The following is a 16,839-nucleotide window of genomic DNA, read 5'->3' on the forward strand; positions in this document are numbered from 1 at the left end:
CCATGGTCTTTTTTCTAAAGAAAAACGTTTCGCTTCTACAGAAACACCCCTCCCCGCGGTCGGCGCCTTCTTATCCACACACGCACCAGACTTTGATCGGAAAAACATTGGCCGTGAGAGGGATCGAGCCTGGAAATTAATAGTACCACCCTGCATTTTTACATAAAATCCTACTAACTTATATACGTACTAGAGTTGCAAGAATCAAACGAGCCAAGGCACAAAAAGAAGGGTGACATAGGAAGATCACACATCATATATACGACAAATGAAAGAGGAGAGGCGCATGAAATCCAAAAAAAAAAACAGCATCGTGCATGCTGCCCAACTCAATGCAGAGCTCCATGCAACATCAGGCTCAGCAGGCGAGGAGGAGACCGATCCAGGCCAGGCGAGGCAGGGGATGCGAGGGAGGATTGGGAGGACAAGCGAGCGTTCCTCGGAGCCGTCGTTGAGGCATGTGTGTGCACCTCAACGAAAAGAGATTGAGACAAGTGAAAGAATCGCCCAATTGAACTGCAGCTATAGCTACCTCACACCTGGTTCTACGGCCAGACATACTTACTGCTGCATGCAGTGCGTCGTGGACGTACGAAGGTCCGTCCTTCACCGGCTACGAGCCCTTCCCGTGTGTCCCACCGGAGTTGCCCATCCCAAGCATAGACGGCCCTGGCGCATTCTGCTTCCTAATGAGTGAAGGATGTTACGCCGACGTCAACGACACGGTGTGGCTCGTCCGGTTTACTGCAACTACTAAGAGAGAGAGAGGTGGTGGTGTCGATGCCCATGGACCTGACATGTGTATGTCCAGTTAACGTTATACAGTACTTATTGGGTGAAGGGTTGGTGACATTTTTTTTCCCGTTGCAACGCACGAGAGTGGTGGTGTCGATGTCCATGGACCTGACATGTGTAGGTCCAGTTACGTGTTATACCTATTCGGTTAAGGGTTGGTGAGATTTCTTCATTTCTAAATATAAGTCCTTCTAAACATTTCACTAGAAGACTACATACAAAAATAAAAAACAACGAATCTATACTTTAAAATATGTGTACATATATCTGTATGTAATCTTTCCGTGAAACATCTAAAAAGACTGATATTTAGGAACGAACGGAGTAGTCAAAACAAAAATCAGCACATGCTAGTAGCAGACTGTGATTGCAAGAAAGACTAAGGGCTCTGGAGGCGAAACAATGGCCGTGATGCTTCAGTTTATCTTCCTTGGGCTTCGGTTAGGGTGGGGCCCACGTGCAGGGTGACATGCATGTGTCGGCCGAAAGAGACGGAGCAATCACGTACGTGGCCTTTTATACGTGCAATGTATACTGGCCGACGTACACGTGGACAGCAAGTGCAACAAGACTTACTTATCCATTAGTACATGCATGCATAGTTGTGCAGTGCCATGCATGGTTTTGACGGTGTAGCACTACAAGATGTGACGAGACGACGTATCGACGTACTTATCCATTACTAAGTCGCCAAAGTCGTACAGGATTTGACGAGACGACGTGTCGACGTACGTTCTGCAGTGCTTGGTTGACCGGCTGGCTCGTGTATGTATACGGCGGTGCGCGTCCAGCGTCCTGCTGGTATTTGTACTCTCCAATGTAAATTTTGTTTTGATTTTTTTTCATTTCAAACTATTTTTTTGACCCAAAATGCATTTTTGTCACTACAACCGTTATCATAGTGCTACCCTTCAACGCGTGTCGAGCGGCCCGTCCATTTATCAAGTGCTAGCAAAAGCATGCGAGTTGGTTTTGTGAAATTTCTGAAACCTTGCATCCAGTTTTGAAAAGGTTTCAAAAGTTTTCTTTTTCTTTTTTCTTCCTTCTTTTTAGGCATTCATTTCCTGTTTTTCTTTATTTTATCTTGTTCCATATGTTTTTATTTTCATTATTTTGAAAAAAAATGTTTAGTGTGCATTATAGAAAATCCTAGCATGTATAAAAAACAAATCAACATATATTAAGAAAAGGTCATTGTATATTAAAAAAATATATTATAAATGAAAAAAGTTCATTGTATATTTAAAAATTGATCGGTGTATTTATTAGGAATTCTTTTCCACATGGCATTTGAACTTGACAACGTCCTCCGCGCGCCTTAAACCCAAGCAAAAATCCTAACCCTAATGCCACCGGTAGTGCCGTGCGGGGGAAGATGGGGCCATGCATCATCTCTGACTTGGGGAAGATCGACTGCCGCATGTCTCCTTGGTGGGAAGATATATAATGCATATGTTTTTGTTCTTCAATATAAACGCTCACGGGCATTGCAAGTACTTCCTCTGTTTTCAAATATAAGTCTTTTTGGAGGTTTCACTAGTAGATTACATGCGGATGTACTCCCTCCGTTTCTAAATATAAGTCTTTGTAGATATTTCATTAGTGGACTACGTACGGATGTATATAGACATACTTTAGAGTATAGATTCAATCATTTTACTCCGTATGTAGATCCTTAGTGAAATCGCTTAAAAGACTTATATTAAGGAACAGAGGGAGTATATAGACATTCTTTAGAGTATAGATTCAATCATTTTGCTCCGTATGTAGACTCCTAGTGAAATCGCTTAAAAGACTTATACTCTCCCTCCGTCCGGAAATACTTGTCCTAAAGATGAATGTATCTAGACTTATTTTAGTTATAGATACATCTATTATATCCATTTTTAAGACAAGTATTTTCAGACGGAGGAAGTATTTAGGAAAGGGAGTAATTGTTAGCGACCCTTTCGACTGTACTGTGCGTCCCAACGGTAGTCGAAGGCCCAAGCCCACCACGCTTCACTACATATACACGGGCAACCATCCTGGCTAGAATCAGAATGACAGCGGCGGCAGTGACTGAAACTTGACCCATCATGCATGCGCACCAGCCGGTCATCAAGGTCAACCACAACGGAATGCCGCCGGCCGGCCAGTCTCCCTGCGTGTGAGCCGGCCAAGCAATAGCTACACTGCTACATACTTTTTTTTAAGAATCAACAGGAGCTCTGCCTTTTTATATAGAAAAAGAAGAATTGGTCAGTTATTAGAAAAACTGCCCAAAAAACGATACAAGAACAACCCGCACATCGACCCAGAGGCCACGCATCCAACGAGTCACTAGCTTCATCGCCTGAGCAACTGAAATCGACACCCTACAACCCTATTCCAGGCCGCGCAGACACCTGGCCGACGACAAAACTCCAAGCCACCAGAGCTGACAAGGGACTGGACCTCCAAAGGCATCGCCCCCAAGGAGGTAGCGACCGAACGCGTCGATGCCCGCTGCGGCCAAGGACAGAGCTAAGGTTTTCACCCGAAATTCGACTGAGATGACAAGGGAGATGAAGGGGATCCACTTGACGACGCCTCCAATGATGGAAACGACGTCCAAGGATCAACCATGATCATGCTAGGCTTTCGCCCGGAGCTCACCAAACCCAGCCGACGCCCGCCTCAGGCCGAGCCAAACCAGACGGGAGGCAAGCCCCCATCGAGCCACAGCCTCCGCCTGAAACACTTCCGGCGATGCTTTGTGCCCGAGCCGCCCCGAGCGTGCAGCCGCGCGCCCCACCAGAAAACCGCGGCCTCCGTGCTCCACCAGCGCGCCACCAACTGCCTGCAGCCCCCTCGTCACGCGCACAAGTCCAGGCGCCCGAGTCCAGATCCGGCGAGGCCGCGTCACCCAAGTGGCCGAAGCCGTCGCCGCCATCGAGTACAGGCCAACCGAACCGCCATGCGCCGACTAGCTCGTTCCGGGGCTGCCGCCCTGGCCTCCTCGCGCTGGTCCGCTAGCCGCCGCCGTCCCAGTCAACGGGGTCGGCCTCCAACGTTGCCCTGGGAGAGGGAGAGAGCGCCCCCGCCACCTTCGGCAGCGGGGCCTGCCGTCACCACGGAGAAATGGGAGCAGGGAGAGGCGCTGGAGCGGCGGAGCGACGCGAGGGGACGGGGGGCGTTTCATGGCTGCTTTCTTATGCTCCGTGCTAGTCATGCTACATCTCTTTGCCTTTCCGGTCGGGGAGTTGTTGTTGACGTATAATGTGTTGTCTAGTCTCTTCCCTCAGATCGATCTTTTGGTTGCATTGGCTAGAGCATGCACTTCTACATGGTATCAGAGCCAAGAGGTCTTGAGTTCAAGACTCGGCTGGCTGCAATTAAATTGCAGCCCATTTTCGGTCCACGTTTAGGCCCAAGGAAGCCATACGTGAGGGGAGTGTTGACGTATAATGTGCTGCCTAGTCTCTTCCATCGGATCGGTCTTTTGGTTGAGGAGGAGTGTTGACGTATAATATGATGCCTAGTCTCTTCCATCAGATCGGTTTTTTGGTTGCATTGGCTAAAGCATGCACTTCTACAGTTGTAGCTGGGAGAATATTGTGCAGCGTTGTACGTACCACGTGGTGACTCAAATGATACACAAGTTTTCCGTATTCGTGAGAAAGAGAAAAATGAGAAGAAAAACTAGTCCTTGTGATCTTGTTCATCCTTTCCTTGGTAATTACATCAAACAAGCGCTGCTACTAAATACGTATATTAAGTTACAAATTAAGAGGGCAAAGAGTATCTATCACGCTCCTATATATACCTGTCGTGTCGTGTCCTAGCTAGATCAAGCAAGCAAGGATGTACCTACAAATACAAGAGCAGCGGCGGCCGGCCGAGACGATGAGCTACCATGCATATGCATATCCTATATCTATATGAGGTGGTGGCCGTCGAGGCCGCCGGGGTGCATGGACGCCGGCAGGCCCATGATCGGGAACGAGCACCAGGGCGCGTACAAGCCGTCCTCGATCCCGATCCCGCCGGGACGAACGGGCACCGGCTGCGTCGGCGCGCGCAGCAGCTGCTGGCCGTGCTGGTGCTGGTGCATGGCGGGAGCGCCGGTGAGCCTCTGCACGAGGTCGCGGAACTCCCGGGGCTCCACGCGGTACACCTTGGGCGGCGTCGGCGCCGGCGCGGGCGTTAACCCGCCGCCCGCGCGCCACGGCTTGGCCGGGGGCTTCTGGACGGACCTCAGCGCCGCCTCGTGGCTTGGGACGGGCCTCCTCATCTTGTGCCCATGGTGCAGCAGGTGGTCCATTGACGGGCTTGCTCGGTCAACAAGTCTCTTGCTTCAGCTGCAGTTGGCGAGAGGAAGAAGAAGAAGAAGAAAGCAGAGCATGGAGCATGGAGATGAGGGCGGAGGCAGGCGAGGTATATATAGCGGGCGCGGGCGTGGGCGGCTCCGGCGACGCGGCACGTGGATGGGGACGGGCGGTCAATCTCGTCGTCCGCCCGCCCGCCCGCCATGAAGGAGCATAGCAGCCAGCCAGGCAGCCATGGATGCAATATTGGGTTTGTTAATTTATGTGAGGTCAGCGTCAGCTGCTGGTTGGAAGCATCGGCGGGGGTGGCAACACCTACGATGCCATCCACGGCTGGCTGCCCTTGGCTGCATCCGACGTGTGTCATCGTCGTCTAGATCCATCCATTTTTCAACCTCTTCTGGCTCCTAACGCTGTACCTATCAGCAACGAGAGCTGCTAACGAATGGGACACTAACACGTACACAGCAAGCAAGTAAGTAAGAACTGATAAGAATGGGACGGTATACGTACACAGCGAGTAAGTAAGAGAAGTCGCAAATCCAGTCCCTCAAACATCAGCGGATGCGTCCGGTCAATGATCGGGTGTGTTTGTTTTAAGCCCATGTCTTTTCATCCGTACAACCGTATTTTTTATATTTTTCTCATGTGTCCCATTAGTTGCATGTGATTGATGAAAAAAATAATAATGAATAAAGAAATTGAAAATGTGGTCTGGGTTGGGCCGTGTCCTAGGTGATGGACTGACCAGGCGTGTCCGGGCGCGTCCCTAAACCTTCGTACCATCCTTATATTTGAGATGGATATGATGTGTGCCTTTTAGTCCGGGCGTTTGAGATGGATATGAGGGGTCCGGGTGGATCGATATTTCGTGAGCAGTTTTTGACCGGGCAGTCTGTCTGGGCGTTCGAGACGGATATGAGATGTCCAACTGTATATGCTTTAAGATTATATATGCACCGCGAACCACATTTCTCTTCTTTCATTCATTTTTTTTTCTCTCTTCTTATTCAACAATCACGTATAAATGACCACACATATGAAAAAAATGAGTAATGCAACTGCGCGTACGAAAAAATAAGAGTTAAAAAGAACGTGCCTAGTCATTGACCAAACGCATCCACACGCATTTGAAAGAGTCATATTTGTTAAGTCTGGTTGTGGATGTTTCAAGTAAGATTATATGCACCGAGACCCTCTATATACTTCCTCAAACGTCTGAAACGTCCTCCTGATCAGTATCAGGTCATTTTTTTAAAGGCCCCGAAGCGTCCGGAACTAACTTGCATCCCTCATATCCATCTCAAGTATAGAAATAATATGATAGATCGCGGATGCACCCAGGCACGCCCGATCGGCCTGCCATGTCGGATGCGGCCCCAGCGCGGACCACATTTATTCTTCTCTTGTTCATTCTTTTTTTCTCTCTTCTTATCCACCAATCACGTGTAAGTGATCAAACATATGAAAAAATGAGTAATGCAACCGCGCGAACGAAAAAATAAGGGTCAAAAAGGATGTGCCCAGTCATTGATCGGACGCGTCCGCAGGCATTTGGAATAGTCATATTTGCTAAGTCCGGTTGTGGATGCTTCAAGTAAGATTATATGCACCCAAACCCTCTATATACTCCTCAAACGTCTAAAACGTTCTTCCGATCAGTATCAGGTCATTTTTTTAAAGGCCCCGAAACATCCGGAACTAACTTGCATCCCTCATATCCATCTCAAGTATAGAAACAATATGATAGATTGCGGATGCGCCCAGGCATGCCCGATCGGCCTGCCATGTCGGATGCGGCCCCAGCGCGGACCACATTTTTTCTTCTCTTATTCATTCTTTTTTCTCTCTTCTTATCCACCAATCACGTGTAAGTGATCAAACATATGAAAAAAATGAGTAATGCAACCGCGTGAATGAAAAAATAAGGGTCAAAAAGGATGTGCCCAGTCATTGATCGGACGAGTTCACAGACATTTGGAATAGTCATATTTGCTAAGTCCGGTTGTGGATGCTTCAAGTAAGATTATATGCACCCACTCCTCAAACGTCTGAAACGTCCTTCTGATCAGTATCAGGTCATTTTTTTTCTGAAGACCTTGAAACGTCCGGAACTGACCTGCATCCCTCGTATCCATCTCAAATATAGAAACAATATGAGAGATCGCGGATGCACCCAGGCATGCCCGATCGTCCCGCCACGTCAGATGCGGCCACATCGCGGACCACATTTTCTCTTCTCTTATTCATTTTTTTCTCTCTTATCCACCAATCACATGTAAGTGACCAGACATATAAAAAAGTGAGTAATGCAACTGCATGAACGAAAAAATTAGGGTAAAAAAGGACGTGCCCAGTCATTGACCGGATGCGTCTGGACGCATTTATAATAGTCATATTTGCTAAGTCCGGCTATAGATGCTATAACAATCCATCATATTGTTCGGAAACATATGGTTTGACCAGTGACCCAAATTTCGGACTGAAATGTGTCGACGCGAACGCGAAGCTGACGCGCGCGCTCTTTCGGTCTCTGCCTCATCCACACCCGCCGGTCGTCCAACTACCCGCGGTCAACTTAACTAATGAAGGCCACCCTCCACGGACCCACGCGTCAGCGACCGCAGTCAGCCTTTTCGATCCGAGCGTGCGGTGGGGTTAAGCTGCATCTGCTTCGAGGCCCCCGTCCCCATCTCGCCACCTCTCCCCTCTCTTGTCGACGACCAAACCCTAGCCAGCAGCCATGGCCGGTTCCGCCCGAGACCAGGGCAAGTCCCTCGTCGTCTATCCCCGCGCGTTGCGCCTGGGGGATGCCGCCTACCTCCTGCATAGGAGGGCGCTGCCCCTGGCGGAGGAGCGCGCCCATGCTGCGCTACTGTCGCCACCGCCGCCACCAGCACTGCCGGCGTCGGCACAGCCCACCCCCGACATCAACGTCGTAGTTGAGATCGACCTCACCGGCCCCGACACCGGCGACGAGGACGCCTAGGGTAGCATGCAGTTTAGTTTATTTAATGTTTAATTAATGTAATGAGGACGCGTGGACTTTTGCCGGCCTTCGTGACCGGCTTTATTGTTTAATTTTATTTTTGAAAATATTTATAATTTTTTTACGCGCGTCAAAATGAATCGAAACAGTGTTGGACGCATGCGTCTACCTAAACGCAAAAGCGTACGTTGATGTCCGCCGATCCGATCCAAAGAAACAAAAGGCGAACAAAAACGCCGTTTATTTGATCGACCGGTTGAATTGCTCTAACTATCTGTGTGCTGCGAGGAGGCGGGACGTGCATACAAATAAACAGTGATTCTACTTTTGTCGTTTCATCCACACCCACACATAAAATGTATTCCTCGATGAGATTTAGGGATCCAGATAAGATTACATATATAAGCATATATATATTCACCCTGAGTCTTGGATCGATCTATCCCATCGATCCATGCATCCCTTAGATGCTGGTTGGTAGTGGTACTCCACAAGAGAAGAAGGATAACTACCCCTGAATGGTAGGATATATGAGCATGTCCAAGCAAAGCGAGAAAGTGGCTAGTGGCTGCTGCTGGTCAAACTTATACGCGAGGACTGAAGAATTGGTCACACAATTTCTCTCGAGTCTCAGTGGAGACAGGTTTTCTTTCTCGATGGGGTCAACCGATGAAGCATGTTTAGTTTTGACCAGCACAAAAGCAGTGTACGTCGCCCGTCATTAACCAAGAAGCATGCATCCATCCAAATGAAAAAATATGAAGTAGAAAAATCCACATTACAGCTGCTTTGTTGGACGCATCGATCGACGGTGGCATATATACCGCGCGCGCACCTGGACATATGTCTATCTGATTCCCTATCGGACCGGCGTACACGAGGACGACGGCAATGCCAATCCCATACATCCGGCGGCCTCACAGGCGTCATCATCGGCGTCTCTAGTTCAATCTTTTTTCCTCGACTTGCATTCAAAAGATCCATCTCTCGTTGTTTCCATACATATATATCTACTTCCTCCGTTCCTGAATACCCGCTCCTTCCGAAATTATTTGTCACAGAATGAATGTATATAAATATATTTTAATTCTAACTACATTCATTTTTTTTAATTTTGATGATAAGTAATTTAGGATATTAGTTAACGATGAACATCGTTCTATTTTCTAAAGACGGCCGGGTGTTTTCGGTTCAGCATAATGACCAACATCCCCACCTCGGCCGGCCACCGTCGCAGTCCATCCCACGCTACAACTCCCCTACCTTGATAAGGTGCACCCAGAGGCGTCCCACCTTGTTGCCGCCGCCATCGGCCTTTTGAACAGTGTCGCTATCTTTTTTTATTTTATACACCTTCTGTCCCAAATTAATTGTCTTAGGTTTGTCTAAATAGCGGATGTATCCAGACATGTTGGCAACTAATTTGAAACGGAGCCAGGTGATATATAATGGTCAAATATAATACTTCTCCAACAAATCGAAGCGTGCATGGTCCTCTTTTCCAGTCAACCAATTAGTCAATTTAAGCATCTTTTTGACCAAACTAAGTCCTCCTCACTACAGTCCGAGAAGAAGAAAAGAATGAAGGAAGACCAGCAGCACACGGTTTCCATAGCTTTGACTCAAACCAACGAACCGGCCCATACATGCATGCCACACGGACGTCCGGCCCACTGACCCGGTACATACTGCTAGGACTTCAGCCTTTTCTTTTTCTCTTTTCCTTGATTGATTTATGCATTATAGCAAGCTTTTTTATAAGTAGGTAAGATTTTGCAGTTTTTTTATGCATTATAGCAAGCTTGAATGATTTATTAGTAGGTAAGATTTGCGAATGAACTTTAAAACCATTGAAATGGTAGAACAGAAGGGAAATTCAAGTGTATCCTTTCAAGTTAGGAAAGACAGAAAAACTGCAGTCTCATGACTCTCTAGCGCTGAAGCTACACACCATGTTAGGAGATTGGTCAGTTTTCAGTTAGCTCAATCCAAATTAGGACCTCACATGCCAAATCGACATACTGGGAACACACCTAGCACATATGCATATGAACCAAAGGCACATGTGAACAGAGAACATTCGAGGGCACCGGAAACTCCGATGCAACATCTACTTGAGAGAGTAATGCGCTATCTGAACGGGAGCACGAGCTATCAGCTAGATTTACTACACGGGATATCCTACAATACTTGAACGGTATAGCACTAGTAGAAAAATGGACATTTTGTTCCGGTTCGTAAGGGCCTTCTGTCCCGATTTTGGAATCGGAACTAAAAGGTCGTTACTAATGCCCTCCCTCGGCCTTTAGTCCCGGTTCTTACACCAAACGGGACAGATGGGCCTCCACGTGGCCGCTGCGGCCAGGCCAGGCAGGGGGGCCTTTAGTCCCGGTTGATGACACCAACCGGGACCAAAAGGCATCCACGCGTCAGCACCTGGTTGAAGCTGATTTTTTTTTTTGAAAGGGGCTGGTTTAGGGGTTAATTTAGATTGTTATATACACCAACCAAGGAGCATCCATGAGCAAGCACAAAAAGAAATAATTTTATCTTTCATCACAAAATTTCATCAAGCACACCACCTTCATACTTAAAAGTGCAGTAGCAGTTCAACACTATCGTACTTAAAAGGTTTACACTATAAAGATTAAAGCTCCATCAGGTTCTTAAGATCTTCACTCCTGCTTCTTCACCTTCTCCTTCATCATCCTGATGCGCTTAGAGCGGCGAAGCCCCAGGCCAGGCTGTGGGATGTACTCCTCTACCAGAATTGGCATGGCCCTGTCGCCCAGCTGTGGGATCACCATCGCGAGGCCATCGTCGCTGCTACCTTTGCTGTAGCCAGAGTCGTTGCTACTTTTGCTATAGCCAGAGTCGCTGCTGCCGTAGACATAGCACCTGTCGCAGTACTCGCTGCTCCTGCTCCCATTGCCTTGTCAAATGCAAAAAAGTTTTTTTTAAATGGGTGCGAGACATAGCCTAATGGATAGGAAGAATAGACAGAGCGTACTGGCATTGTCGTCGTCCTGGTAGCGCCTCCGACACATAGTCGTGTCGAACACCTTCACGGCGAACGTGGCGTTGTCGTCGTACCTGAAGACAAGGAAGTACCCGTGCCGCAGGTCGTAGGCACGGACGAACTGCTTCCAGCCACGATCTAGGTACATGCTTCCATCGTGTCGAATGCCACCTCCACGTCCCACAGCTTGCAAAGCCCGTTGCCGGCCTGCCTCAACTTCATGTTCTGTGGCCGATGACCGTCCAACATCTTCACAAAATTGTCCGGCAGCACCTGCCTGCTAGAGGATTTCTCAAGTATAATCGTGAAGAACTCCATCTCTGAAAAGCAACAGAAAAGCAACAGAGGAGGAGCGTGCGGGAATCACTCATTTTCTCAAGCTCTAATACTATATGAAAGAGAATTCCTTATGAATACATTGAATTTTTTAAAATATACAACAAACATTTTTCATTTAGAATGATTTTTAAATGTACAATGACCTTTTCTTGATATATGTTTATTTTTTTTCATACGCGTTAAACTTAAAAAAAGTAAAATTAAAAACATAAAACAAAGTTAAAATAAAGAAAAACAGGAAATTAGTGGCCAAAAAAAAGAAGAAAATCTGGAACCTTCGTAAAACTAGGTGGAAGGTTCGAGAAGTTTCACAAAACTACCTCACATGCTTTTGCTAGCACCTGATAAATGGCCAACCCACTCGACACGCATTGTAGACGAGTGCTATGACAACGGTTGCAGGGAGCGACACTTATCCCTCATCCCGTTTTGACCCCGAAAATAACCTTTAAAATATGGGTCGGGCGGAAAAACCTGACAGATCAGACCCCGCATTCCGCTCCGGTTCGTAAAAAAATTTGGAGGACGTGGCAAAATCTCGGCCCCAACCCGCGAACCCGCATATCCGGGGGTTTTCCCCTCGCCACTGCGGTGCCCTCCATATAAGCGGAAGCGGTTTGTGGGGGGGGGGGGGCATTTCAGCCCGCGCTTTCCCCCACCAACCACCTCCCCTCTCCCCCCTCGCGCCGCCGCCACCCCGCCGCCCAAGATTCCGGCGAAAGCAGCCGGCAGGAGCTCGTCGAAAGGCCGCCACACGCACGAGGCCTCCCCTCCCCCCTGCGTCGGCGGGTCGCCGGATTTGCGATCTGCGGACCTTCATCGCGGGGCCGTCGGATTTGGCTTTTGTCGGCCACCGATGGTTGTGTCAAGCGATGGACTGGTCGGAGAGCATCTCCCGCAGCCCCGGCAAGGACGCATCACCGCATGCAGGGACAGGTTCGTCCTTCCGGCGCCGCCGACGATTGGCGGGCATGGATTCATCCGACCGTCCACCGGGCTCGGCGCTCGTGCAGCGGCTCTGTGGCTCAACGTTGCCGGTTTAGGTTTTCCGGGCCAGGAGGAGCTGCGCCAGATCAGACCCCGCAAAGCCGACCCGTAAAAAAGCATATTCCGTAAATATGCTTTTTTACGGGTCCGCTATGCGGGGTCTGCATCCGCGGTCATGCGCGCCGGCCCGCAAAAACGTTTTGGGGGCCTGACGGATGCGGGGTCTGCTAAAGTTACTCTTACTTGGTTGCCCCCAAGAGTGAAACGCCCGCTCCCTTGTTGGATCTATATATAGTGGTGAACCTATAACCCAAGGATTGGAATACCACAGTTCAAAGTTTACCCAAAACATCAGCATAATCTCGACAAATAATCTGAAAATAGCAATAAATTGATGAATATTTGAGGTTAAGTTTATAGTATTTGATTAATTAGAAGTACTAATAGGGTTAAGGCGCGTGACATTTAATGCTTCATTAATTAGAAATGCATTTAATGTGTGACAATAAATTATTTTTACAACATTGAGCGGATGCAAGGGCACCCACGGCACCCCCACCGGATACATATCACTGTCTATATATGTCCCCGTCTGTACAATCTACTTAGGGAAATGCTCTGCGCCGGCGCGTAGGCCGGCCGCGCGCAGGCCGTCGGATCTATCAGCCTTACGCGGGTCGCGCCGTTAGATCTTCATACAGCAATTTTTCCTCGATGCAACAATTTTCGTCCATGATGCAACAATTTTGTCAACGGTTGCAACAAAAAAATTATAGCAAAAAAAACATCTACGTGATCATAGCAAAAAAACGAAGCTGATGATGCGTGGTAGCAAAAGTCAAAACACCGGTTGTAGCAAATATCTACGTGAACGTATATACAACTTTTTTAATGAACGGTTGCAGCACAAAATGATGCCAGTTGTAGCAAAAATTAACACGGTTGTAGCAAAAGTCAAAAAACACCGGTTGTATCCAAAAACAGCAAAGTTAAGTTGCAACCAAACGTAAATGCATTTTTTTGTAGACAGATGTAACAAATGGAAAACGCTAGTAGCAAATTTAAACACTAGTTGCAGCAAATTTACACGAAATAAAAGTTGCATGCATTGACCAGCGAAGCGCGCGCGAAAAATGTTACATGACCCACGCGAGAGAGCGAGGGACCGACGCGTCAATTCTATCGGCGCGTCAATTCTGCCGGCGCGTCGAAGGAAAATGTTTCCCATCTAGTGATATCACTTTATGGTTACTATTGCCGGTCATGTCTTTTCTAAATGTATCAAATCAAACATGCTTTCCTTTTTGAAGTCAACCAATTCGGCAAACCAAGCATCTTTCTGGCTAATATAAGGAAAAGAAGAGAGAAGTGAGTTAAGTTGTCGGTTGCGGTCCACCTCATTTTCTGAGAAGAAACGAGAAGGTGAATTACCTAGGTCTAGCATTTTTTACAGGGAGGAGTCGCCCTCACGTCTCGCCACACGCACGGATTTCACTCCAGACAACGAACCAACGCAACGCAACACAACGGGCCGGGCTAGGAAGATTCGAGCCGGAAAGGCCCAAACTATAATACACGCCCGCCGCACGCAAGCTAGTCGGCCCAGTAAGGGTGTGTTTGGAAGCAGTTCCCTAGTTGTTCCCATTTGAGACATGTTAAGTATAAACATGCTCAGTACATGCAACTGCAGTTGTTTGATAGCAGTGTATGTATTGACGCTTGTTAAACTGAGATTGTGTTTGGTAGGCTGCATCAAACGACGGGAGGGGTGGAGGCGCCAGCGGGCCGGCAAGCCGGCGGCCTCAGCCTGGCGGAGGGGGAGGGGTAGGGATGGATGGCGGAGGGGAGGGGGAAGAGGAGGGTGGCTACCTGTGCTGGGGAGGCGATGACGGGCCGGCGGGACGGCGGGGAGGGGCCGACGGGACGGCGGGACGGCGGGGAGGGGCCGGTGGCGCGCCCTTCTGGCGGCTAGGTCGGGAGGAGGAGGAGGAGGGGGCTAGGTCAGGAGGAGGAGGACGAGCGAGGGAACGAGGGTCGGGGGGAAGTTTCGGGGGCGAACCCAGCGTAGCTGAGCCCAGCTCGGCTGTATGGGCGAGCTCCCTTCAGCATAGCTCTTGGCCTTTTTTGCATCGATGGAGCTATGCTCGGAAGAGCCCATACACCCTGCCAAACACCTAAAAGTGGGTTGAAGAGGGAACATTTGGCCTTATGCACCCTCCGTGCAGGCTACCAAACACACCCAAAGTAGCACCGGAAGATAATGTTCATGGAAGGAAAGAATGACTTTTAAAACATATCTTTTGTCCATGAAGGACGATCATCCAACATAGAAGCTCATCATTTAGCTAAACATTCTCTGCATTCAGGGGAGGGACGCCATGTGTGGCTACTCCAACCCTTTGATACTACTATTATCCCTGTAATCCATAATAGTGATCAATAAAGCAGTTTCTTACCCCTAAAAAAAAGGCGTGGTGTGACGAAATTCAGCTGGGATTTTTCTTCGTGCATCCTACATCAGTTTCAGAAATATGTGGGACCCAGAAACACTTGAAGCTTTAAGAGTTAGAGAGGCTATTGTTTTAGACAGAAGACCTTTATGAGAAGAAGATTCACGCTTGCGTCACACTGGAAGACAATAGTGGATGGAGTAAAACATTGTTCCTCGAGCGTAATATGATCATAGAACATTCCACACATTTTAGTTCTTGTAATATAGTCCATGAATAATGTATCTTAAATTTCAAGGCTCACAAACTCGCTAAACACGCTCTTGTGCTTGGGTTTGGCCGTCATGCTTGATTAGGCCAGACCGATGATATACTATTCATCCCTGTAAACATTGCTATGATTGAATAAACCTTGACGAGGATGCCTAATTTTTTTTAAAGGTTCTTCCTTTTGTGGATGCACGTTTCGAAGGGTTTCAAAAAACTTGCAGTGCAGTTAAAAAGGAAAAACTTGCCATGGAAGAAAAGTGAAGCTGCAATATTTCTTACGTTAACAAAAACTTCAGTTATTTACTGCAAGAGCAATGCTAGACCCACGTAAACTTACGTAAGGATTTTACGTAAAGAATGAGGTGGAGGTAATTTATTGGATAATGATTAGTGACTGGGGCCCACCCCAATTGAAATCGGGGGCAGAAAAGTTTTATAAAGAAAGATTACGTAACAACACGTAGAGCCTGTACGTAGGCGTAGCATTTTTGTTACTGCAATATACTATATATTGTTAAAAAGGAAAAAAGAAAAAGGAATGTAGTTCATCTTCTGTTGGGTCTCCGTTGGCCAGCGGTGTAGCAGTCCAAGAACGTCTATATATATGCGGAGTACAAATACCAGCAGGACGCTGGACGCGCACCGCCGTATACAGGGCATGAGCCAGCCGGCCGGTCAACCAAGCACTGCAGAACGTACGTCGATACGTCGTCTCGTCACATCTTGCCTGCCACGTACGTACGTACGTATGTATGACTTTGCCATCGTCTAGTACGTATATATATATACGTACATTTTTGCTGCTCTAGAGCATGCATATCCATTTTACATGGCATTGGAAAAGGAATGGATAAATCTTATTGCACTTGCTGTCCACCAGTATATTGCACATACAAAAACACACGTGATCTCTTTCGGCCGACATGTCACCCTGCACGTGGGTCCCACCCGCAGCGACGGCGACACTTGCTAATGCAAGCCCAAGGAAGATAAACGGAAGCATCACGGGCCCTCAGTCTTTGTTGCAATCATAGACCGCTACTAGCATGTGCTAACTTTTATTTTGATACAGGGAATATTATTTCCCCACTACTAACCAGCGTCTTCTTTTCTACCTAAACACATGTTATAGCATCTCCAACAAAGGCACGGTAGTGTGACACGCAAAAAAAAAGTTAAGCGTTGAAATAGCGTTCCAACATATGTCCTTCTATGCAACCAAAAGTCATTCTCGACGACGACATCCTCCGGGAAGCGCTCGCGCCACGTCGCCATGGTGGCCTCGTCCCTCCTAGCAACAAGGAGGCGACACTCCCGATTTTGCTAGATACATCGGTCCTCCACGATGACTAAACATCCCGATTTGGCAGGCGACGCGTGTTGGTGTCAAGCTGAGAGGATTCTCCGGTCTTATTGTATTTTCTTTGTTGGTTGTTGTTCCTTTGTGTAAAGTCTAGCGTTCTGTTTTCTATTTGGTTTTGTCGAGTCGGTTTCTACGCGGTTTCTATTTTAATCTTTACGATATACTCCCTCCGTTCCTAAATATAAGTCTTTTAAGAGATTTCACTAGTGGTCTACATACGGAGCAAAATGAGTGAATCTATATACTAAAGTATGTCTATATACATCCGTATATAGTCGATTTGACGCTCTTGGATGGTCGTTGGCGCCAAAGACCGCAGCGAATTGAAGTTTTTTATG

General features: G+C 47.8%; 1 protein-coding gene across 1 annotated transcript; it reads right to left on the bottom strand.

Annotated features, from left to right (window-relative positions):
• Positions 1–4,495: 4,495 nt before the first annotated feature.
• LOC123397853 lies at positions 4,496–5,162 on the bottom strand. Its single transcript, XM_045092382.1, has one exon. It carries the CDS (start codon positions 5,078–5,080, stop codon positions 4,694–4,696), a length of 387 nt encoding a protein of 128 aa, XP_044948317.1. The 5' UTR covers positions 5,081–5,162; the 3' UTR covers positions 4,496–4,693.
• Positions 5,163–16,839: the final 11,677 nt, after the last annotated feature.

This window comes from Hordeum vulgare, chromosome 5H (genome assembly GCF_904849725.1).
Source record: "Hordeum vulgare subsp. vulgare chromosome 5H, MorexV3_pseudomolecules_assembly, whole genome shotgun sequence".
NCBI lineage: Eukaryota > Viridiplantae > Streptophyta > Magnoliopsida > Poales > Poaceae > Hordeum > Hordeum vulgare.